The sequence below is a fragment of the Osmerus eperlanus genome, chromosome 1, assembly GCF_963692335.1.
Source record: "Osmerus eperlanus chromosome 1, fOsmEpe2.1, whole genome shotgun sequence".
Classification (NCBI taxonomy): Eukaryota; Metazoa; Chordata; class Actinopteri; order Osmeriformes; family Osmeridae; genus Osmerus; species Osmerus eperlanus.
The window spans coordinates 17,704,108-17,728,404 of NC_085018.1; the positions used below are offsets into that span (position 1 = coordinate 17,704,108).

General features: G+C 41.4%; 3 protein-coding genes and 1 long non-coding RNA gene across 4 annotated transcripts; 1 reads left to right on the forward strand and 3 right to left on the reverse strand.

The window, feature by feature from the left end:
- Positions 1-2,639: 2,639 nt before the first annotated feature.
- vhl (von Hippel-Lindau tumor suppressor) lies at positions 2,640-4,237 on the reverse strand. Its single transcript, XM_062473904.1, has 3 exons — positions 3,825-4,237; positions 3,456-3,581; positions 2,640-3,240 (listed from the first exon to the last, which is right to left on the reverse strand). The coding sequence occupies exons 1-3, from the start codon at positions 4,018-4,020 to the stop codon at positions 3,020-3,022; spliced, it is 543 nt and encodes a 180-aa protein (XP_062329888.1). The 5' UTR covers positions 4,021-4,237; the 3' UTR covers positions 2,640-3,019.
- A 995-nt stretch (positions 4,238-5,232) lies between these two features.
- Positions 5,233-7,604, forward strand: LOC134029698 (vasopressin V2 receptor-like). Its single transcript, XM_062473993.1, has 2 exons — positions 5,233-6,150; positions 6,331-7,604. Exons 1-2 carry the CDS (start codon positions 5,295-5,297, stop codon positions 6,537-6,539), a joined length of 1,065 nt encoding a protein of 354 aa, XP_062329977.1. The 5' UTR covers positions 5,233-5,294; the 3' UTR covers positions 6,540-7,604.
- A 5,258-nt stretch (positions 7,605-12,862) lies between these two features.
- On the reverse strand, positions 12,863-22,575 carry crbn (cereblon). Its single transcript, XM_062465414.1, has 11 exons — positions 22,471-22,575; positions 21,800-21,906; positions 21,477-21,679; positions 21,160-21,309; positions 20,117-20,279; positions 19,123-19,185; positions 18,877-18,961; positions 18,605-18,720; positions 16,763-16,827; positions 15,452-15,583; positions 12,863-14,560 (listed from the first exon to the last, which is right to left on the reverse strand). The coding sequence occupies exons 1-11, from the start codon at positions 22,535-22,537 to the stop codon at positions 14,377-14,379; spliced, it is 1,335 nt and encodes a 444-aa protein (XP_062321398.1). The 5' UTR covers positions 22,538-22,575; the 3' UTR covers positions 12,863-14,376.
- Positions 22,576-23,057: 482 nt separating this feature from the next.
- Positions 23,058-24,129, reverse strand: LOC134029848 (uncharacterized). The gene is made up of 4 exons (XR_009931689.1): positions 24,040-24,129; positions 23,911-23,937; positions 23,405-23,427; positions 23,058-23,314 (listed from the first exon to the last, which is right to left on the reverse strand). It is a non-coding gene; the product is annotated as an uncharacterized LOC134029848 (long non-coding RNA).
- Between the last annotated feature and the right edge of the window lie 168 nt (positions 24,130-24,297).

Below are 24,297 nucleotides of genomic sequence, written 5' to 3' on the forward strand. Positions count from 1 at the left end.
TTTATTCTTTATTACAAATACTGATCAATGTGCCCAGCTACAAAATATAATGTCAAAGTCAGTATATAGCTATCCTTAGAGGGTATATTAATACTTGGTTAAGTTTCATTACACTTCTAACATCAAAAAGAGTTACAGATTCTCCTTAGACTCTGGGTAATCCCAGTGAGGTCTTGTATGCTCCAAAACTGCAGCCATTACCTGAAGGAAGAACAGTCAGGATAGAACACACAGAACATATTAGAACACACAAACATGCTTATGTCAAATACAGAATTGACAAGGCCCATAGATTACATTTAGAAGTACTATAGTACACTGTGCCACTTTCCAGAACATCCTAGAGCAAATATTGTCACCTCATTGTCGGCATTGGTTTACATTAAGGGGATCCCAGATATCTGGTATATTCAGTAACCATCAATAACCCTTACATGAGAATAGACATGGAGGAACATAACTGAGAGGGGATTTTGAGGGCTAGAGCACAGAAAGGGATAGGGTTCATTCCAATACCTAGGGGAGAGATTCTACAGACCTTCACTCAAATGTGTATGTGAATGTCACACAGACCCATAGCATTAGACACGTTACTAAGGAGATGGGATAGGATAGTGGGATAGAACAGTGCTTGCTTATCAGAACCTCACAATTTGGGGCTTTCTTCTCGATGAGCCAGTAGCGGAAACCCCTTCTGGCATTGTCATTGTACTGATTCCTGTAGTGGGACAGGTTTTTAAGAGAAAGACCAGCCCTAGTTCCTCTTCGAGAACTAAGACTCATACCTGAAAAAGGAAAATGGTATTTGCTACAAACATCCATGACTTGAAATCTGAACATGTTTAGTTTGATCTTACTGCTGAATAAAAGGACCTACCTTGTGCCCAAGAAAGGGTTGGATTATTAGGTGTGGTACCAGACATGTTTTGTGTCACAGGTAGTAGAAGCTGGCTGCTGCGTATGGGTGCAATACCATTTTGGGATTCTGATGAGCAAGAAGAGGAGATTGCACCAAATGTCCAAAAGCCCCTTACACCAGCTAATGCAGTTGTAACACCACAAGCAAATATAATCTAGTGCACCATACTGGTATCCCCAGCCTACCAAGGCATACTACCCAGATACACAGAGAGTTCATCTCTATACCCTTAGAGGACTGACAAGCACAGAAATAGGTATTATAAGCTAAAGGTTATGCTAGGTAGCCTAAGCAGTTTGAGAAGACTTGTTTTCTTTTTTTTTTAAAGGTACTCACACTGATTACTGTTGAACTTGAGCTCTAGAAACTTGAATTCAGCAAATAAGAGCATTATACTATGCAAATATTGGTTTGTTTAAAAAACAAAACATCTAAAAGAATAGGAGCCATTTTTACATTTTCTTTCAATATAATGTGTTGACTTAATACCTTCATCAGGTTTGATCACAGAACAAAATAACCTTGCAATTATTCAAATTTGTGTGAAAGATCATATGTACCTCTCTCTATCATGGTAGCAGGCATTGATGAAAGATAGGTTGGCACCTAGATACGAATGTGATTAGAAACATATCATTCAAATTAGTACACTTGTTCTACCCAATCAATCACATTCACAGCTATTGTGTAATGTCAGTATATTTAGTAAGACTCACTGAATATGTATTTACCCTGGTCTTCATTTTGGTCCAATGGTCTGTGTGGACAGGCGGAAACCTCACAGGGTGACTCCTGGGCCAACATGTCATACTGTAGAAGAGCAACTCAATTAAAATGTACTGTATATATAATCTACCTAATACCGACTGGTTGTACATTAACAGTACAAATCAGTTGGTTTCAATCAGTACTCAAACATGATTAGGTTAACATTATGTAACTCTGACCACAGAATGTCAAGTGGGAACCAACATGAAACCTTACAATTCAACTGGTTAAAACCTTTTTTGAGCGTAAACACTTCCTACAATTCAAGAAAAATATTTTATGTGGAAATACACACGTACTGATATGGTTTGGAAAATACAAATAAAACATTACATTTCAATATATTATATTATTTTGGAACAGTGACATGTATATTCACTGGCACTAATTTTTATCAAATACATAGTTATAGTATTTTAAAAAAGGGATAAAGAAGACTAAACTTACTGCTGTTGTCTGAAAGGACTCGGGTCCCAAGTTTTCTTCATTTCCATGGCCTGCATACTTCTGCCACTTGTCTCACAAAGCCAGGGATAGATTGTGTTTCTATGTCACCTAGCAACAGTTCTGCAACAGTATTCTTTCTCCGTCAGTACTGGATATAATTTCAGTTACTTAAGTTACACATCTAAGCACATCTGTAAATGTAGAAGTTAGAAAGAACACACACACATACCAGTTCAGAGTTGAACCAGTCTATTGTAACAATTCATTTTGGTTAGTCTAATTATGAGTGTCCAATATTCACCTTATGCAACAATACTAGTGATTATCCCTGACATGTCAAACTGCCCCATATAATACCACCCATTAAGTCCTAAAAGCTTCTCATCTGGCTTACTTTCAGGATGTCACACTTTCACTAATGGGTGAAGTGATTAAAATACAATTTTATGCACCATATTACCTGTATAGTAAAATGGGAAATGTATCCCAAAAAATGACTAAACCACAGATTTCAAAATAGGTTTAATATACAGTTATAAATATGTATATACAAATTAAAATATATGGTTAATTTACAAAAGTAGAAAAAGTAAGTTAATATTTTCAGTAAGAAAATAATATTTTCAGAACCACTGAGCATAACGTTGTGATTACTAATCCTTGTATCTTGTTCATATTATACTTCTCACATTTACGCTTCACAGGATTGAGGTCAGTGTTATCCCACACAGGTCCATGCTACAGGGCATACTGTTAAATATTTTGTTGAATATGATGTAGAGCAGATAGTGTGTGTGTGTGTGTGTGTGTATACTTTTTACAGTTTTTCTATTTGTAGGATGTTTTATCAACTCAATCAATATCTTCACCAGATGGCCTAACTTCTCAATGCAGCTGGCCTCCTCCCTCAGCCTGCTTCTCCTGGTTTGGCCTTTTCTCCTCCAGGTGCTGTCTCACACGCTGGCCAATGCGTTTTAGGTCTTTCAGCATACTAGGTTGATCCTCCAACTCCTCGTGTAGGCAACGGGCTATTTCAAGTCTCCTGTAGTCCTCTGACCGCACAAGCTGCCGGACAACTTGGAGGGCACGCTCCTTCAGACTGAAAACTGAAAATGATAAGAAGGTGTTCATTGAGCATTATAACACTGGGATACACAAGTCAACTGAAACGGTGTGAACACACCTGCGAGAAAGCTTTCAGCTACCAAAGACTTGTTTATTGATCTTCTAACAGTTATTGATGTCTAATGATTTTGTCAGTAGGTAGTTCGAAGGATTTTCCCACCTCAATAAATACTTAAATAAATGACGTGATGTTTACCTGGTAAGGTGATGTTGATGAAATCCGCCTCTCCAGTTCCTGTCGCTTTAGGCAGGAACAGTTCTCTTGTGTTATTAACCTTGAGTGGCTCGTCTGTCTCTGCGTCTCTGAACATCCAGGGATGGCCTAGGCAAAAATAGCAGAAAGCGCTATATATCTACCTTAACACTGTTTACACCAAGAACAATGGACATGTGTACTGTACATGGTTTGTTTTGACGGCGACATGCCATTGTTGGTCTACTCTTAATATAACAATGACAACTCAATCAGCTACCTGCGCTAACACACTGTAGAGCTAGAGCTAGCTAGCTCTAGGTACCTTGTCGTATAAGATCTACCAGGCTAGCTTATTCTTTCACGACTTACCTACATACGTGTTCATTTTTCGACCTGTTCCTGGATGTAAATCAGCATAGGCCTGAGGCTGTCCGCTGAAATTAATCCAATACATCCGTGCTGTTCGGGGACTTCGATTACAAAACACAGCATACGAAGGTATTCCGGTATTCACGGACCTAACATATTGGAGCTGTTCGTGCTCATCTTGAACTTCTTGAGGCATACTGTATTGTAGCTTGCCGTCGCTAGTCCCTCTCTCTTACACGTAAGTTCGTACAGAAGTAAATTACGTTTTAAAATGTACCCTACCAGAAGAATAAAATACGTTAAAGTGGAGTATTTCTACAATTATCAAACATAAAAGAAAAACAGTTTGACATAAACGTTTGTCGCACATATCCTTTTTCACAGGCGTTGTTTACGTTCTGTAGCTAGTCTTCCTTTTCTGGAACAGACGTGGTGCGTCAAGCAACTGAGAGATTGTATTGGTCGTATCTAGTGTCAATCAGGCAGAGTCAACTCACCGTGAAGCTAGAGGACTACTTGGGAGAAGCCATTACACTTGGGTTCAAAGCCACTGTCAAAATTCGGATCACTAGCCTATGAATGTCCCATTTAACATAAGAAGTAATTCAGTGTGATGTTCATGCATAGGACACCGAAGAATATTTTAGGTGTCCTGTGGTTCTTATTTAACATGTTTTAGTCTGTTTCTATTGAGGTTGACATTAGACCTACCAATAAAGGAGCAAAAACGTTTAACTTTTTGTTAAAGGTTATTTTAAGGGTAATTATCTCACCCTACAATAGACTAAACATTTAATGTAATCTGGATAATTTAACTTAATTCAAGAACACAAAGTTAAGTAAACGTTCATATTTCAATAGGCCTAACACTGATTAGGTAGGCCTATCTATTTGTCTTACGATACACTGTCAAACGTGCAACTCCGATCATGAAACATGTAGACCGAAGAACTTGATTGTGGCAGTCGGTGGTGCTGATGGATAGCTCCACCCCGCTTCGATACGCGGCTCTATAAAACACCGATCGACAGCTTCAATTCTTCTCCAACAAACACAGACTTCTGCGAACCTAACTTCTTCTAAAATAACAGCTATCAGTGAGTTTATTTTTATTTTAACTTTTCTTGTATCCTATTCAAACACTGGTAATGAATTCGGATTGACTACTCACGCAAAAAAGAAACAAACAATCAATTTGGTATTCTGGTAATAATTGGAATTCCACAGCTGAATGCATATAAGGTCTCTTTTCAAAAAGCTTTAGAATGAAACATTCTAAACTGCGTGGCTAAAACAAATGAATGTGTTTTGTTTTAATTTGGCCCATGTTTTCATCTGAGCATGCAGGACATTGGGTCAATGTATAAATATTTCTAATATAAATATTTACTTTTTATTTTAGCAAAGGCAGCCACCTAAACTACTGGTGTGCATAGTCTTAGGAAGGCCTTGCCAAAGTTTTCCATAAGTATGAACCTGTTCAATGGAAGTAACTACAGCCAACCTATGGAGTTGGAGAACCTTCCCAGAGACGAAAATCTGGCTAAGGCAGAGATCGCGCTTCTTAGTGTGATATTCTTCAGCGCAGCCATCCTCAACACCGGGGTTCTGCTGATCCTCTGGAGAAGACGCAAACAAGTGTCCAGGATGCGCGTCTTCGTGTTTCACCTCTGCTTGGCAGACCTGGTGGTTGCATTCTTCCAGGTGTGCCCACAGCTCATGTGGGACATAACCGACCGGTTCATCGGGCCGGACCTTGTTTGCCGCTTAGTGAAATATCTGCAGGTGGTGGGCATGTTTGCCTCTACCTACATGATCGTGGCAATGACCATCGACCGATATCAGGCAATCTGCAACCCAATGGTCACATTCCAGAGGAGGCGTGCGCGTTGGAACATCCATGTGTGCGTCGCCTGGACGATCTCTCTTCTGGGAAGTCTGCCGCAGATATTTATCTTCTCGCGCGTCCAGTTGGCGCCGGGTGTCTATGACTGCTGGGCAGATTTCATTCAACCGTGGGGTCTAAAGACGTACATCACGTGGACTACCCTTGTAATTTTTGTCCTTCCCATATTCACCGTGGTGGTGTGTCAGGTGCGAATCTGCCGAGCCATCCAGATCAACCTGTATTTAAAGACGCACCAGGACAACGCAGGGATAGCCTTCCCTCTACCTTCAAGAGCCAGCAGCGTGGCCGGTGTGTCCAAAGCTAGGATCAAGACTGTGAAAATGACGGTGGTTATTGTGCTTGCCTACATCATTTGTTGGGCTCCGTTCTTCACTGTCCAGCTTTGGTCCGTTTGGGACACTGATGCACCAACAGAAAGTAAGACACACTTTTGATACAAAATGCGATTGTCATTTGCAAGCCTACAATTGAACTATTTTGTTTAAATAGGCCTACTTTATTAATACATTGTCTGGCTGTTTGGGTCTGAGTAAGTCTGTATAAAAAAAGTCGCACTTTTACCCACATCATTGCTAACCATCTCCTTTTTTAATACAGCAGCGACCTTCACCATCCTGATGCTTTTGGCCAGTCTAAACAGCTGCGCGAATCCTTGCATCTACCTGTTCTTCAGCGGTCAGCTACCTAAGAAACTGGTGACAGCTCTTTGCCAGAGGCACTCCGACAGTAATGACTCCATGCACGATGAGACTACAGCTGTGAGCTCGCTTTACATGAGCTTTAAAAGCCTCTCCGACTCAAAATAATTCACGTAGTAAATGATCGATAATGGGACAGCATGGAAAATCAGGACAAAGGTCCATTCAGCCACTGTGTCGAAGCAGTGCAGATGACCGACCTTTTCCTTTCTAATCTGACCCCTTGATATCATGGTCAAGGTATGCCAAGTGAACCATCGAGCTGCGTAAGCACTCGCCACTGAAACCAGAAATAGTTTGGATGAGCCCGAAAAAAGGAGGGAGCTAAACAGAAATACGCTGTAAAACCTGGTGTTGCCGAAGCCGCAGCTGATGGATAAAATAAAGCCTTAGGATCGCGGCGATCGTGAAGCAGAGACAACAGACAATTGTGTTGTTGTCGAAACTTCAGTTTAGTTGTGAATATTATATTATTTAAAAAGACTATGATACCATCATTGAAAGTCTTCTGTTATGCCAAATATCAAATTTATTTTGTGTATATCCCACATAGGCCTACACACAAAATAACAAGCTACAGTGTATTGGCACAGCTGAATCAGGAATCTCAGGCTATAGGCATAGGCCTATAAGTAAAAAAAAAAAAAAAGACTAAAAAAAATGTCTATTTTACGACCAGGATTCATAGGCTTTATCTTCGTGAGAATGTAGGAAAATTCCAGAAACTCTTAAACAATTTACTTCCTGTTTGATAAGTCTGTTGTGCAATCCTAACATTTGTTTTTCAACACCAATCCCTGTTTAGTAAGACCAAGAGACCAAACACAATGCCAATATGCACACAGACGTTGACTCACAGTTTGTAACGCATATTAAATTCCTTAATTCATTTCACAGCCTACAATCATTCAACTGTGAAACACATTAACTACATCTCATTCAGATGCTGAATAGAAAAGCTAGAGAAATAAAAGTTCATGAGAAGTGGAACTGTTTCGTGCAATGTTTTGTCTGCATTAATGTCGTCTTAAAGTGTCTGTGTATTTATGTGTTACATTGTGTAAATCTAGGTGCATATTATACTGTAAAGTTTAATCTTACTCTCTGTATTGTATTTTATAAAGAAAGACAACTCTCTGAATGAATAATAAAGTGTTACATTCCTGAAGAAGTATGCTGCTCTTCAAAACTGTCATATGTCTTGTCATTTATTGTGAAGGGACAATATTACACCAGTTTCATACTGGACATATGACAATGGTTGTTTCTTTCTGCTCCTTTACACGTTACAACAAATCATCTCCATGATCTTGATTGGGTGGAGGAAACAAGATCAGTTTCCCAGATATGGATTAAGCCTAGTCCTAAAGTAAGAGAAAATGTAAATGAAGATCTCCATTGAAAACGCTTTTAGTCTAGGACTCAAATCTATTTTTTATTACATCGGCCAGTATTTAAACTTTTATACGACACTTTCCAAAACAATCTTATGAAGGACGTGAAATGTTCACATGGTTGAATGAAATGAAAGTGAATAGATTAAAACAAAGTTATAAAGTAAGATACGTACAATATATTAATCGTCCGACAAACACTATTAAAATATCCTACTAATGTATCAGGATGAACAATGTATTTGGTAGCTGTAATTACGGATATAGTGTACAGTGTGACAGAGCATCCATCTATCCATCCTTCCATCTTCTTCCTGTTATGCTCTCAGGTCCACTTAAATGCTACATCATAATAAAAGCCTCTCCAGGTCCATAATGCATAATTCTAATATCTGTATTATTGATTTAGGTCTGATGTATAGACATACACTCACAAAACATGGGACAAACCTATGGATAATTGATGTGTCCTCTACCAGCATGTTTTATGTGTGTTTTACACGTGTGGAGGAAAAGGTGGGCAAGGGGGTGCAGCCTTTTCCAAAACAAACACCTTTGTCTGGTCTTACCTTGCACAAAATAATCAGCGAGGATAAGAGGTAAAGCAGTTAGATGTTATGACCAACTGTGTTGACAGCAAAGAGAGCAGACACTAACCCTCACTGGACCATTAGCAACTCTGATGCCTAGCTACTGGCATTATTCCAAGTCCAAAAGCAGTCACAAGGAATTGTATTTTCACAGAGAATGTTTATGTACTAGTTGTCACAACTACCTCAAGAGGGTATGGTCAGTTTTAGATATGTGTCTGTCTATGCAGATGATTAGTACAGATGATTATCTCAAGAGGAAATGGAAGGGGGAATTGAACCCTCTCTTCCCACATCTGTGGAATGATTCATGGCATTTTCCATAAAGAAATTGTCCTTATAGCACTGCATTACTGTTTGTGTTTAGAAGATGTGAGGGACTTTATAAAGACTTAATTCCTTTCAATATTTTAAATGTAAAGAGAAGAGGTTGCTGGTGATATACCATCACTGATACTGAGGGGGAGCTGCTATTGCATGAGCTGTCATTTGGCTCGACATCATGCGAAACAGGACTGATTGGAGGAATAGGGGTACTGTTGTTTACCATTGCTAAATAGCAATTGTTACGTTTTAAAGATTCAGCAGCTAAACCTTTTAATATATTAGAACAGTCCCTTTTGAGTCTGGCAGTGAAAGTACATAATGTCACCTTAGAGAACAGTTCTTGTTTATTTACAAATATCAAGCATTTGATGGTTCATCAGCATCCATTCTCTGACTGTCCTATTGCACAATCAAGTCCAATCAGAGCCCTATTTATACCCACACAGTGCCAGCAGGTGAGGAAAAGGAGAGAGCGCCTGTGGGCGTAGCCACCGCTGATGTACTTAGCTACAGCTAAAGTGGATGAATTGACATCACACAGGTCACACAGACTGGGTGAATGAATGAATCTTTGGAGCTATTAGAAGGCCTATTCCTTGCAAGGCTTTGTCAGGGTAACAACAAGGTACTGTTACATCAACTTTTTTTGCTGTGCTCGTCTACTCTCTACTGGCCACTTAATGGCATGTCGAGCTGAAAGGAAATAGCTCACCCAGGAAAGCAAACTTGTGTAATTCGTCCTTTAGGCGAGTGGGAACACCTAGAGCCACTTCCTTCCACCAATCTCTGAATGTAGCCCAGATCATTTTGCTATGAGTTTTAAGTGGGAGTCAGGTGGCTGAGCGGTGAGGGAATCGGGCTAGTAATCCGAAGGTTGCCAGTTCGATTCCTGGTCATGCCAACTGACGTTGTGTCCTTGGGCAAGGCACTTCACCCTGGAATGTCCCTGTACTTACTGTAAGTCGCTCTGGATAAGAGCGTCTGCTAAATGACTAAATGTAAACTCATTGTCTGTAAAGTGTTTATTCAGTTTTGGTAGGTATATTACATCACAGAGATGAATGTTTCTGGAATTTAAATATTGCAAATAGGACTGCACTTTCCTGTAGGAGAGAGGGCAGTTTAATTGGACAGGATGAAAGCAGATATGCTGTAGATACAGAGGATAAGTGGGACCAGGACTAAAGTCTCTGGTGGAGCCGTGTTCTGGCGGTCAGTGCAACAACATGAACAATTCTCTCATAAGGACACACTTCACCCAGTATACATGCTGACAGTACACAAAGACAAATGTGCTCAAAAGCCTTCAGAGGCCAGACATTACATGACATTTAACAACCTTCTTTCCCATGAGCACCTTTGAAACAGGATTAACTAGCAGGAACATCAATATGGGATGTGAAACAAACAACGAGCTGCAGAAATGGACACAATCAGATGACACTGGGGTCAGTTCTCATCACAGTATGTTTCTGATCAAACACAGCACAGCCCAGCCACAGCATTCCATGCACTTTTATCGGAATAACACACGCTGGGTACTGAGGTTTAAGGCAAATAGCGGTAAAACAATCTAATTTCCTGTTGAGAAACCCTGCAGTGTGTTACACTGATAATCTGACATCAGACACCAAAGTTATTGTTGCGTAAACTTGGAAATCCGCACCAGGTCCTTGGATACCTCATACATGCTCTCAGAGTCCTCTGGCAAGCACAGTGGTCAGGGTGTAAATCACACCTAGAAATTGAAGATGTAGTTATTAATTCTAGGATAGATCCTTTTCCCCAAATAACACTCTTGCCAAAGGGGAGGGGATAACTATGCTGAATGGAATCCTTCTATTCTTATATGAAGGTGTACATGTGATTGGGCATATGTGTGTACGTGCATCTGTATGTCAAAGCTACATTTGTACATAAAGACAAGTGCCAACAGAATAATCTGTCTCATTACAGGGTGCAAAGTACAAACACACAAAAAAAATTTACTAACTACTTCCTCCTGCTTGGGTGGCATATTTATTAGAATTCACATAGCATCAAATTACTCATAATTGCTCTTTTCTATTCATGCTTTATCCCTCTCTGTTTCAAATATTAAAGGATTTTTTCCACACTGCACATTTACTCACATACATGAAAGACATTGGTGTCTGTCATTGTGCAAAAAAGGCTTGGTTAGTGCATGACACCCCTTCTCAAGTCTAGTTACAAATAAGCAGCAGGCCTTCCATCGCCTTCCTTTTCGAACATCATTAGTTGAGAATGTCTGTGTGACTTTCAGTTCACCAATTCCTGACACTGCATCGGATGTAGTGCAGTGCATCCAAAGCTAAAGGAGGTGTGATGAATAAAGCTGTCAACCTAAGCAGAGCATCGTGCTGTACAGTGTAAATACTTCCTGGACAGTGGAGGAAGAGGGAAAGACTGCGAGAGACAAAGAGGAAAATACAGACAGAGAAATAGACAGCAGACAAATGTAGAGGATGAAAAAGGACATCAACTGAATTGTTTTAAGGATCATTATCTAACATTTAATTATAGTTTCAGGGAGAACTTTTTAAGCAATCCTAAAGGACTTGAGTGATCAGAGTGAGAATTAGACAAGAATGAGAGACAAAAACAGAATCAAAATGTTACATTTTGTAAATTCCTGTAAGTATGGGCACACTTCCATAGTTCCTCTTTCCTGCGGGATTCTAACATCTACCTGGAGAACCAAGGCCAGGTGTGTGCCACTTGCCTCTTGTCCACACTCCCTCGGCAGAGCAAGACTGTGAGGAATGTAGACTACCGACTGCTGGTGTAACTACAAGCTCCTTTTTATGGTACAGAGCACCAGTAAACACACATTATACACAAGTACACACACAAACAAAAAATTCTAATTTTTGTAAAACTGGTGCTAGTGTAGCTGGTGTAGATCGGTTAAACTCACTTCTCAGATATTTAAACAGACCAAGAGCGCCAGCAAATCACTAGCTTTATGTTGGCGTAGCTGGTAGTGGTCTGTTCAGAATCCTGAGGGCACTAGGCCGTCTTAGCTTGCCACCCATGTGTTGGGTGAAACCTCACCTTTCTCACTCACAACCACCTTTCTTTCATGCATTCTCACATCTTGGTTCTTTTCATGAGCTCATCCCCCTCACATCTTAGCATCTCAGCACTCACAATGTGCACACATATCACAATGTTGTGTTTTTTTCTTTTCTTTTTTCTTTTCACACGCCTAAGGAGTGTGTCACATTTCTTTGTCGGAGAGGTGATGTGAGCAAGACGCCTGTGTTTAAACCCTCCAGTTGTCTGAGCAGAGCATGGCACACCACACGTGACAGAAAAGCTTTCAGGAAGTTTCTTGAGGAGCTTCCTGTTTTAAGTTGCCCTAAACAAGTCATTCCATAATAAAAACAAGGACTCTGCTGTCTGTTCTAAAATATTCCAAGTGATCATATTGCCAAAGTAGGTGTGGGTGGGGCACATCATGGCAAGATGAAGACCATCCACTGTCCACTGGCAAGCCTGGGATTCAGAAAGACATGCTGCTCATTAGAGTGGCCCGGTCTGGTTGCCTAGCTGCTAAAAGCCTGGATGTTTGTCTATTGTGTTTTCTTATATCAACGTATTAATGCTCAGTGATCACTGTATACTGTAGAGTACATCCTATTAGATACCAGCAAGACTGAGTTCATTTAGAGTCACTTGTGTTTACTAGCGTGATAGTTCCTTTAAAACCAGTGAATATTCAGCAATTTTCTATTCACAAGTCAACATCTTTTGAAATGATCTTACCTTCTGAAAATAAATAATTTAAAACAAGGGAGACATACTTATAAAGGAGTTATTGGAAAGTTTTTCTTAATCACAATGGATGGAACCTGGTGGCATTGCAAGGTTTATTACCAACTGAGAGGAGCACAACCTCAAAAGACAGATGAAAGCAATTTTGTTCATATTGTTCAAAGACCAGCTAAATATCCATTAGTGTCAATGTGAACTGGACTGAGAGTTCATTGCACCACATATTTTCTAGACTCATCTGAAATCAATCCTCCACTGAGCATTTTTGGGAAAGAAAATCGTGTCCAAGATCCGTTCAGCTTTATGAAACAACCACAACATGTTGTAATGTAAAACATTTATTGCATCCAATTACTTTGCTTTGTGACACTTCAAAACAAAGAAGTACTTGTTCCAACATTGGAAATACCTGTATGCTATGAAAGGGACCAGCAAAGATACAATGTTGTTATATCAAACCAGAGTTGCAATCATGGCTTGGTTACAGTTATATTTTTACAAACATGAGCCAAAATAACCTTGGAAGTGCAATTTTGAAGTACTAGAAGTACAATTTAAAAGCCACTGATAAAAGAAAAAGTTCAACTCTTCATATGACATTGCCATTTACCACTTAACGTTCCAGGTTATTCTATAACTCAGCAATAACAAACCTATAAGACACTGGTAGAGAACAAACAGTAGTCCAGTAGTACACCAACACACCTTGTCGTTAATCACAAACATCCCAAACACAAATAATCAGGGAAAGGATCAACTGGTGTTCTCAAAAAAGGTCTCTGTAGCTTCAGTGCTTTCTGCCCTAACCCAGTCATTTTTACACCAGGCATCGAACATGCTTAAGCCTTCACTCACAAATATGAAGAAACTCAAAAGTGATGCTCGTCTTCATAGGCCCAGTGTCCTGTGGCCCATCATTCTTTACAAAATATCAATATAAGTACAATTTCTCTACATGTATTTTACATATTCTCTTTTGACAAATCAATGTTATAATACAAAGAAAACGAATAACATGTCCCAAATGCATGACATAATAGCCAGACATGTTGTCATTCCACCTTGCACAAAATGCAGGCACGTCTGTGCCTGGCCACCAGACTAAACTCTCAAATATCAATACACAGCCTTGTGTCCCCAAGTAAAAGCAGAAGATCTCCCAAAATAAACAAGTTCTATCTTTAATCTTGAATAGTTTATCTCTCTGCTAAAGTACACTGTCTCAAAGAATGACGTAGGTCTAACTCTGGACCTGAATCCAAAGTGAATTTCTATTGATTAGTTTTTGTGAAACACTAATAAGGGGCTAGGAATTTCTCCTGACATGTGTGGAACCCTCATTGTCTCTCCCAGCTTGACTGCATGTAGGGTCACACACACACACACACACACACAATCACCGTACGGTGGAGTGGAGGCAGGGTGATGCATATAGTACCGAGCATGTGTTGGTCTTTAGCAGAAGTAGCAGTAGATGTAAGAGTAGCATGCAATTAGGATGATATGCCTGCCCACATCACTAATGGTTTCACCCTCTCCTGTATATCTGAATACCTTATCCCTCCCCCATTATTTTGTTTTAGGACAAAACAGCCCCCTCTCTAGTTTTTTCTTTCCTTCCTTTTCTGTGTTGTTAAGTGTCACTGAGAGGCTATACGACCTTTACACTAACATGATAGATTTGCTGTCCGGGTTTTCGTCAAGGGTGGGTTGGAGGCACTGATTAGTTGGGGGGGGGGAGAGCAAGAGTGAGACAGGAAGAAAGCGAGGGGGAGACCTTTGTCAAAGGTTGTCTGGTAGAAGACCTGGGTGCAGAGGGGTGTGTGTAGATCCTGGTCACAGGCAGAGCAGGCGAGAGCCTTCGTCCCCTTCATCCCCCTCACTCTGAGGGATCCTTGGCAGCATGGCAGAGCGGGTCAAGCCCCAGAAGCGGGCCGGCGACAAGTCCTTCTTTGTGGCTGTGAACTTCCAGCCCATGTGAGAGCCACAGGTCTGGCACTGAGCAATGGTCCAGGCGTACCTGGCGGAGGAAATACGTATTGTGGTCTGTCTTTCACAACCCAGCAGGATTGGGTGAGGAGTGAGGCTAACTGGTGGCTGATTTGTCGCTACAAAGACAGCTCTCCTCTCCCTTTCTCTCAAATATTGAAATTACCCAGACTGTGGTTAATCAATGCAATCCCTTCTCTTATCTCCATTTTCTCAGCTACCAGCTCATTTCCTTCACCGATCTAAGTCCTGGCAGCACTTTGATGTGGTCACAACCAAGGCCAGGCACACTGATGAGAAACTGCAGCTTACATCTGACACCTGTCCAGCTGAGACTATTCTAAACCTTGGGGCTAAAACTGCATTCTGGAGCTGTGGTCAAGCAACTATGCTTAAATTATTTTTCTCTTTCTTCCATCCCCACCATACACACTGTGAGCATAAGTAGAGGCAGTTACAAAGAATGGCAGTAAAATAACAAATGTACTTCTTGACTAGGTGCTGTTTAAAGGCTGGGGTGTTAGACTTTACAGGAGTGATTGAGCTGCTGACACAGAACTAGCCTCTCACTCAACCCTCTCCAGATAAGTCAGGCTGGGTCAATACCACCTCAGTTAACAATGATACATAATGACAGACTGGTCTAGTACCCACTGGAACACTTAGCAGCCTAGGAAAGATGAGGGGAAATAGAGAAATGGAGGAATTCTAACAAGGCACCACATATTGTACTGATGCAATGCCAAAAAAGACTGTCCACCCTGGAGCCATAGACTTGCAACTGCCTATCTATGGCAGCGTGGGATTACTTCCAGTCCAAATATAGTAAGGAAGCATGTCCATGAACTGCAAACACAAAGCCAATTCATCATTTTAACAGTAATATGAGTAAGGTGAAGGGGGTGGGGGTAATATGGGTTACCCTGGAAACCAGCTGTGCAGTGTGGATGGCCTGCCGACCAGGTTGAGGTTGCTTGCTTTGTAGACGGTGAGGGTCTCGTGGACATAGCCATGAGGGTTAACATAGGCTGCCATGGGGCCATACAGAGAGAGACTAAATGAGGAGAGGGAGGGAGAGAAGAGGCATAGAGAGAGAGAGACACACACACAGACAGAGAGATACTGTTAAACAAGCTCTAATGGTTTAGCATTTAGCAGTTAGCATCCTAGAAGGGCTCGACAGAGCTGAAAATAAAACCATATTCAGTTACAGTGTACTACACTACAAGATTTAAACTGAAAACTCATCTTGCCGTCAATTTGTTATTGTACAAATCAGAACACAATTCCAAATGAAATGTATCCGGTTAAATCTATAATTTAAGATCTATGACAAGTACAGAGTTTATGAAGAGTACTTCTCCCTCCATCATGTGAAGGTGAAAAATGGGTGAGACACCTCAAGTTAAGTTGTCAGATGGAGGGTCTGGTTGTTCTCTAGCAGGGCAGCACAAACACAGAGCACACGTACACACAGGAACCTGGATAATCTCACTGGCTCTCCTCTTGGTTGCATGCTTGCCTTAAAATGAGATTGAAAATCCCAAACACGCACGTTTCCGTTCCTTGTGATGGATGCTGGATCTTTCAGTCAAATCAACAATTTCAATTGAACAGGCCAACTATCCCCATGACTAGACAGCCATTAACAGAAAGGATGGGTGAGTGGAGGTGTTTAAGAGGGGTCATCTTCTTCACTTCAGCTTTATTCTGATCAACTGTACACTGTCTGGCCTCAAAGAAACACGTAATTGTTCAATCGAATGCAGGCTTCATAGTTGATTGGAATCTGTGTGTGTGTGTGTGTGTGAATATGCACCAAGCCTGTGAATGTATATGCCCTTGGAGGTTCGTCAAATGCCATACTTGTGTGTCCACAATTGAACTAAAAAGGTCAGAATATTAATCTCCTGCAATTACAAGATCCTGGCCTCTAGCCAGAGGGTGGACTGAGAGGTGGCGAGGCGACACATGAAACAGGGAGGGTGCGGGACATGATTGAATTGACAGATGAGAGACAGCCTGATTCCATTAGTATCAACGCCAGTCTCATCTAAAGCTCTGGTAACATAACCCCCGCTGCTCAGTTGGCCCCCATGGAGAATGGACTGGGGAAAACACACTCGCACAAAACACAATCAATAATGTGAAGACAGTGTGTCAATCCAGCCTCCAGACACATCCATCCCGGGAGTGAGACCAAAGTGAGACACGGACCCAACCTCCAGCTCACCTGAAGATCTCATTCTTAGTGGTGATCTCTGTGTCGTGGCAGTTCTTACAGCACAAAGAAGTGCACTGTGGAAGAGAGAATAGCCACAGTTTAACAGTTGTATTGCCATGAGGACTTCATGTTCAGTACACCAGGCATGCAGCAGCAAAATAAGTTCTGATAATCGTACCAGCTGCCTCCCCTTCTACATGGTTATGTAACAGACACTGTAATTGGCCCAACAGATGGGTATGGTCAAAAGTCGGCCTCTGTGAAGCCTCTTTGTAAATGTGTGACATCTTCAGACTGCCCTCTGCAGATTATAAGAGTTTAACACCAGCTAATCACTAACATACAGGTTCCCAACATATTGCGATATGACGGAATGTTGTGGATCTATCTGTTTAATAATGTATAAGATGTAGGATATGAGTTGATGTTCTATCAATCAATCAATCAACTTTATTTATATAGCACATTTAAAAAACCACAGGGGAAGCCAAAGTGCTTAACATTGAGACATAAAATAAATAAATATAAAAAACAAACAAACAAGCTCACTGCAAGTGCTTTTTAGGGAATGACGGAAAATTTAAGGTAAGTTAAAGGCAAGGGAGTAAAAGTGCGTTTTTAGAAGAGATTTAAAAACAGGAAGCGAGGAGGCCTGTCTGGCATTTAAAGGCAGCTCATTCCAAAGCTTGGGTGCAGCAGCGGCAAATGCTCTGTCACCTCTGAGCTTCAGCCTTATTTTAGGGACTGTCAGCAACAGCTGGTCGGCTGATCTTAGGGATCGAGATGGACAGTAAGGCTGAAGCAGATCGGATAAATATGGTGGAGCAAGGTTGTTCAGGCATTTAAAAACAACTAACAAAAGTTTAAAATGTATTCTGTGGTACACAGAGAGCCAGTGTAGGGACGGCAGGATGGGAGTGATGTGCTCACGCCTGCGGGTCTGGGTCAGCAGGCGTGCAGCAGAGTTCTGCACAAGCAGCAGACGGGCAAGGGAAGTCTGACTGATCCCTATGTACAAGGAGTTACAATAATCAAGACGAGTCGTAATAAAAGCATGGATTAATTTCTCCAAGTCAGGTCTTGATAAAATAGGTTTCACCTGGGCTATTTGATGTAGTTGATAAAAGCTTTTTTGTACTACACCACTGATCTGTTTCTCAAATTTAAAATCTGTATCAAACTTGACCCCCAGATTAGTGACACAGTCCTTAAGATACAGTGACAGAAAGCCAAGGTCAACGTTGGGGGAAGAATAACAACTTGAGTATGTTGTTACGCAAAATGTTTTCTATTTAATGCACTCATTACAGTCTCTCACAGAGAAATAGAGAGAGAGACAGAAATAGAAGAAAACATAGACCCAAACCTAGAGGTATTCCAGAACTTAACAGTTTAATAACTATGTTCCAGACATGTGTGCCGTGCTTACGCCACTGTCGCACTGACAGGGTTTCCCTTGGGCTGTTGATGCAGAGTGAAGGCACTCAACTGTGTATGCCAGAGGACCTTGCTAAATTAGTGTTGGAGTAGAATGGTCTTACTGCTGTGCAAGGGAAGTTCTGTTGCAATGGTGCTGAGGGACAGGGGCTTAAGATTAGGGAGATGTGCTTCATCACTGAAAGAGGCCCCTGGTCCCTGGCCTGGGGAGCATCTCACTAAGAGCATCTGAGAACCGGAGATAGGGGGGTAATGATCATCTCTATATATAGGCAACAGCTAAATATACCACAGCATATTAGGGAGGGGAGGGCTTCAAACAGGTCACAGCAAGGAGAGAACAGGTTTGTTTGTACGAGGTAGAGTGTCAGGCGGGTTAGGCATGTAAAGCGTGTGTGCGTGTCTCCTTCTCACCCGGTCCATTATGTCCAGCTCACAGCGCAGCCTCTGGATGGCACTGCCGATCTTCAGCAGCTGAAGCCTCAGGGCATCGTCTATGGGCAGACAGGCTGCTACTCGGTAGGAGAAGTCTAGGCAGAGAGAGATGGGAAGGGGCAAAGAAAGAAAGAAAGAAAGGTTGAGAAGCTGTGTCAAGTTAAAGAAATAAGACAAAAGAGAAAGACGCAGGTACACGTATTATCCAGATATAAGGGTAGATATAGAATTCAACTCATCAAATTACTGACCAATGGCATTTGTAGGGAGGGAATCATCCTTCAAGTTCTCATCCCACTCGTGAAGCTGTTTCTTTACTCTGTTCATCAGAGTCTCCTGGGGAAACACAACCCCAGGACATAAGATTGATGAGTGAATGAGATGCTTGTCTTCATACATTAGAACCCATACAAAAGTGTACAGTCAAAATATGTTACAATGTTCTGCAATGTCTCTGTGTGCCATTAGGAGAACCACTGATAGCCTGCAGTACTCACAGAGTCATAGAGGGCATAGACCCAGGGTGGCCATGAGGTCATATTTGCACACTGGAACTTCCTCTGAGGAGAAAAGAAAAGAGTTGCTTTTCCAGGAAGCCAGAAAAATATATGTGTCAACAGGTTATTAGAGATGTTCAAATTAAACTGACAAAAGTGTTGTGTCCATTATTGCTCTTCTTCTTATCTTGTTGTTTTTGCAGGCAACATTTAAGGTAAGGGACGATCCTTACCTTAAATGGCTTTTAAGAGGTATTGTTGTAACAAACACAGAAACGCAGCTGACATTGCATCAATGTTGCCAGGTTTATTTAACACCTTTCACATGTTCCATATTTATCTCCCTCTTGATTTCACCGGCATGAAGAGCACATATAACTGAAAATCTCTTCCAACATTCTCAACAAACAGTTTGCCTCCCCATCATGTAGCTCTCCAATCCCTGTCACTCCCACTCTCGTCACACTCTTTCATCAGCAACAAATGAAAGCAATAAAAATGCTAATGAGAGTTGAGATGACATGGCAACTATGTACTGTGACAAGGACACAGCCAATTTAGCCATTCAGCAGAAGCTTTGATCCAAAGCGACCTACACAATAGGTATGTTTCTCTAGGGTAAGTGAGTCATCATCAACTAAACCTTCTTGAAGAAAAAGTGACACCAGTGGCCACAGCAGTAGATCTTACACACTTCTCTCTCTCACCCACACACCAAACATCTTATACACTGACATTCACTCCTACCAATAGCACAGTTCATAATTTCACCATTAATAAAGAAATAGACATGGGATGAATTTCTGACATTGAATAACAGGGAGTGAAGAAAGTGATAATTATGTGAGTTCATATTTTGCAGGAAGTGTCACCTTAGCTTCTGTGGCTTATTATTTTTTAAATAAGACCCATACAAGTAGCAATCCAAAACCTGTGTGTGGTAGGGTTAAAGTTGAACAATACACATATCTATGTATGTGCATGTGTGTCTGACCTGGCGATAAGTGTTCCACCAGCACTGGGCCTGCTTGCAGTTCTGTGTGGGAGGTCTGGAGGAGGGATGCATGTGGAGGCGGGACAGGGGAGTCAGCTGCACTGCTGTAAGGGGGTCTGGCAGGATACACTCTGGTAGGATTTGCACCTTAGCCTGTCTGATCCTGGGAAGGGAGAGGAAAAGAGGGTTTGAGAGAGTTGCATCAAAAGACAACAGTATAATGAGAGATGTGCTTTGAATACTTATGAACTAAAAGATCCATGAACTACAAACCTACCTGAAAGTATTTATTTTTGTAAGAATTATACTGTCTACACAGCCTCATTAATGAGGAAGTGTCCTTCTTGGTACCGCGCACATAGAGACACAGCATTAAAACATCTACATAATGTAAAACATAACTTCCTTTAGCACAGATGTCCACCTTCACTCGACATAGTGATGCCACTTTAACGGAACAATCGCTACAACAAAAAGCAGCATACTTTTTTCTTTAAATCATGTCAAATTGATGCTCAACTAAATGTTCAGCCCTCCACACTTAGAGACAGTGAGTTCTCAAAGTGAGATCCATTCATTTTCAGAAGGCACACCATGACATAAAGAGCTTGTCGATGTTGAAAGGGGTCTACAGCAGGTTGCTTCTAGTGATAGGAGGCAGTATATATTTTGTTTTTAAACAACAACCACAAATTGTATAAAAGCCCTCTTAAGGTGATAACTGTTGTCAGATCCATTGAATACTTGTTAGTGGTGGTGACAGGGAACAGTGAGAGACAGAGATAGAGAAAAAGGAGCGGGGGGGGGGGGTCTTTTGATTTTAATGAGACTGTAAGGAACATGATGGGAGTGTGTCCTCTAGTGGTTACTTTGATATCCAATTCTTAATTGTAGCTGTGGCCCTTCAAATACACATTCTTCATGTAAATATCAATAATTATTTTATATACAAGGATCTGTGTGTGTCCATCTCTGGTCGAAAAAAACAGATAGTTTCTGATTCTGCTTGTTGATGTGAGGGTGATTAAAAGCACTCTTTTTACCCGTCAGCCTGAGTTCTGATCTCGTGGACCTTGAATCTCTGCCTGCCAATGGCCTTCACCTTCACAGTCTCGATGCCATACTCCTGCTCCTCTCGGTACGCATAGATCTCAGCTGTGGTCCCAAACTCAGCTTGTGGATCACCTGTGTCACTGGGAAGAATACAGAACATGCAATTGCAAGAAGATTCATTTTAGATACTTGCCTCATTGAGGTCTTGCCCTTTCGGGCTCTGTCTGAACATTGTCCCTGTCACTCCCCTACAACTTTTGACCCCACATGCTCAAACTGGATCTCCCTCTCATTCTTATTTCAGTACCTGTGAGCGAGCACGGCGAAGGTACGGTCTCTCTGGATTACAGTGCGCATCATGCTGACTTCCTGTGGCCTGAAGAGCTGCAACGGCAGTGTCTGCCCAGGGATCAACATGACTGATGTGTGCGGCAGCACTGGGATGGTCTGGCAACTATCATCATCATGCACTGTACGACCGTGGAACTCCTCCATGTCCACGCCCAAGTACTGGAAGACCCAGGGGGGTGAGGAACAGATATTCTTACAGTCCAACAGGAAGTTACATCAGGTGATTTATTAAATTAAGATCAAATTGTGTTAGGTACGACGTTTCCATGAACTACTCACTGAGTGTGAAGTGGGAAGACTTGGGTCAAAGTTAATGCTGGGCTTTTCAGCATCCTCACTGTCCCGGTCTTCGGTCTCCATTTCGTCCTCCTCTTCTTCCTCATTGCCTTTGTTTCACATGAATCATATCAAAAGGACACAAATGATATGTTTTGCATCTGAATAATCCATCCCATGCCTGCTGCTTAAGATACATCCCTGCTATGTGCTCTCATCTACGTTGATTTACCATAAAATGAAACTGACAGTACATAGACTAGGACTACGCTTCTTACATAATGCACTTCCTAATCTGTATAGGCCTATAATGTACATTCCATGAAACGCTTGGATAATTGGACATAAACTATGCACATTTGTGATTTGCATTAGATTTACTTTCTGTTTCACTTCCAGGGCACACAGGTACAATATACATTCAAACTAAATACATGTAGGCCCTCACTATACAGGCTTTGAAGAGGTAGATTCACATAATTCAAGTGTGTTGCGTGAATTAATGAGTAAAAACCGTGGCCTTGCTGTCTGACCAAGACCGAAACCAAGTAGGCTACATACTAGCTAGCACTAGTTAGCTAACGTCAGTGTTTGCAAGACAATAAAGTGCAATTAACAAAATGCTGTCATGCATCATTCAGCTGGTCAGTGATATATTGAAGCTCTGTAAGTACCGGGTATCAGTTGCAATTGGTTGCCCATGTTCTCGTTGTTGTCGCCTCCACCCCTATCGTCAGCCATATCCCACTGTTTACAAACTAAACACTTTTTCGCTGACGTATTTATTCTAGTTTGCTAACCAAGCGGGCTCATTGCTGCCACTAACTGGCCGAGATGGTGAATTGCCATTTCAAGGATCGCCACATGACGCACACCGTCCCATATTGGCTCAGATTCTTGTCGCATAAACATCAATAAGTCAGTAAAAAATTGCACACCTATATGCTCACAAATGATTTACATTTGCAGCCACGCTTGAGACCATTGACATGTCCCCCCCCCCCCCCATCTCAACGTCCTGTAAATGTGGTCGTTTCCAAATCAACCAAAGCTTATACTCCCTCTGCACAGCACTCAAGTCACACATTACATTTCGTCATTTAGCAGACGCTCTTATCCAGAGCAGGTCAACCATATACACAAAAACTGTACTATGGTACAGAATCAGTACTCAAGTTTCTTAATCTTAAACGGCCAATGGTGCAAGTACTGAGCGCAATCATTTAGAACATCTGAGCAAAACCAGAGGCTAGACACAAAGTCGTTTATAAACCATGTTTTTATTCTGGCATTTAAGAACAGTCAGTGCTGGGCTGGTGGCAAAGTCCAGATATGAGGAGCAGGAGACAAGTCTTGTGCCCTCCTCAAGCAGTCAGCCAGCCTTCATGGTAAGTTGGGCAGGATCTGGTCCTCACTTCATGACAAGCGTGGGTCCGGCACGTGGAGCGGCTCACAACCACAGGGAAATTGCCGATCTACTTGGACCTCTGCCTCATCTTTCGCCTTTTACGCTTCAGCCTTGAAAGAAAAGACAATCAAGATGAGCCTTTGATCATAATAGCTTAACAGAAGAAATTTTACAAAACATGCAGTTGCTACAGGACTCACCTGCGCATACGCTTCTTCCTCCACTGCAAAACAAAGAATATGTTTAGCACGTTTGCCTACCTAGCCTCCATTAGTTTCAGCAACAATACACACTAGCATTAAATCAAGATTGTTATTTTTTAGCAACTTAAAGGTGCAAATATTAACTTGCAAGGAATTAAGCCTTGCATGTTCTGCTTTGACCCCAAACTACTGCAAGTTTCGCACGTATTAGTAAATTAAAATACTAAACTAAAACAAGCATGCATTTACGGCGCAAAAGTAGAGGGCCCCAATTTAGCGAGCTAAACAACGATTCAGAACTTGGTTCAGAGCTTATAACCGACTGCATTCCAATTGAGGACGACATTAAAAAGGTTCATTCAAGAACAGTCTAAATCAGAAAACATTGGAAAAGGGCATTCCCACACGTTTGTTTCCTGGCTAGCTAGAGCTAGCTTTAAGTCGTTGACGTTATTGAGACAGGGGCGACGTTGTTATAACATTTCTGATATGGGTCATCTCACCTTGGCTCTCATCTTGTGGAGATGTGTCTGCAATAGAGAATGAAGTCAAGTTAGTAAAATGAATGGATGGGTACAAATAATCTAAGATACAATTCGATTCAAAAGAGGTGTATTTGTCTTAATTCTTACCGCTAAAGCGAGGACACCAACTGAAAGAGGATGTGACGACAAAAACAGTGGCGCTTTATACAGAAGTGGACGTCATATTCAATCGCCCAACACTAAGCTCATCGGGATATGTAGGCCAACTGTGGACTATAGGCTAAGAGTGCAGCGCTGTCATCTTTGTAATACTTGAACTACCGATTAATGTTCTAGAATAAAGAGATTTTAGATAATACTTACCAACACCAGGTAATACATATTACCTGGTGTTAGTTGTTTTTT

Excerpts from the sequence above, each read along its gene's own strand:
- vhl (XM_062473904.1), bottom strand. The coding sequence starts at position 4,020 with ATGCCTCAAGAAGTTCAAGATGAGCACGAACAGCTCCAATATGTTAGG. Across the intron at positions 3,582-3,824 it reads AAAAATGAACACGTATGTAG|GCCATCCCTGGATGTTCAGA; the intron begins GTAAGTCGTGAA and ends ATTTTTGCCTAG. Across the intron at positions 3,241-3,455 it reads CATCAACATCACCTTACCAG|TTTTCAGTCTGAAGGAGCGT; the intron begins GTAAACATCACG and ends TATCATTTTCAG.
- LOC134029698 (XM_062473993.1), top strand. The coding sequence starts at position 5,295 with ATGAACCTGTTCAATGGAAGTAACTACAGCCAACCTATGGAGTTGGAG. Across the intron at positions 6,151-6,330 it reads CACTGATGCACCAACAGAAA|CAGCGACCTTCACCATCCTG; the intron begins GTAAGACACACT and ends TTTTTAATACAG.
- crbn (XM_062465414.1), bottom strand. The coding sequence starts at position 22,537 with ATGGCTGACGATAGGGGTGGAGGCGACAACAACGAGAACATGGGCAAC. Across the intron at positions 21,310-21,476 it reads TTCGCCGTGCTCGCTCACAG|TGACACAGGTGATCCACAAG; the intron begins GTACTGAAATAA and ends TATTCTTCCCAG. Across the intron at positions 16,828-18,604 it reads AGCTGGACATAATGGACCGG|TGCACTTCTTTGTGCTGTAA; the intron begins GTGAGAAGGAGA and ends TCTCTTCCACAG.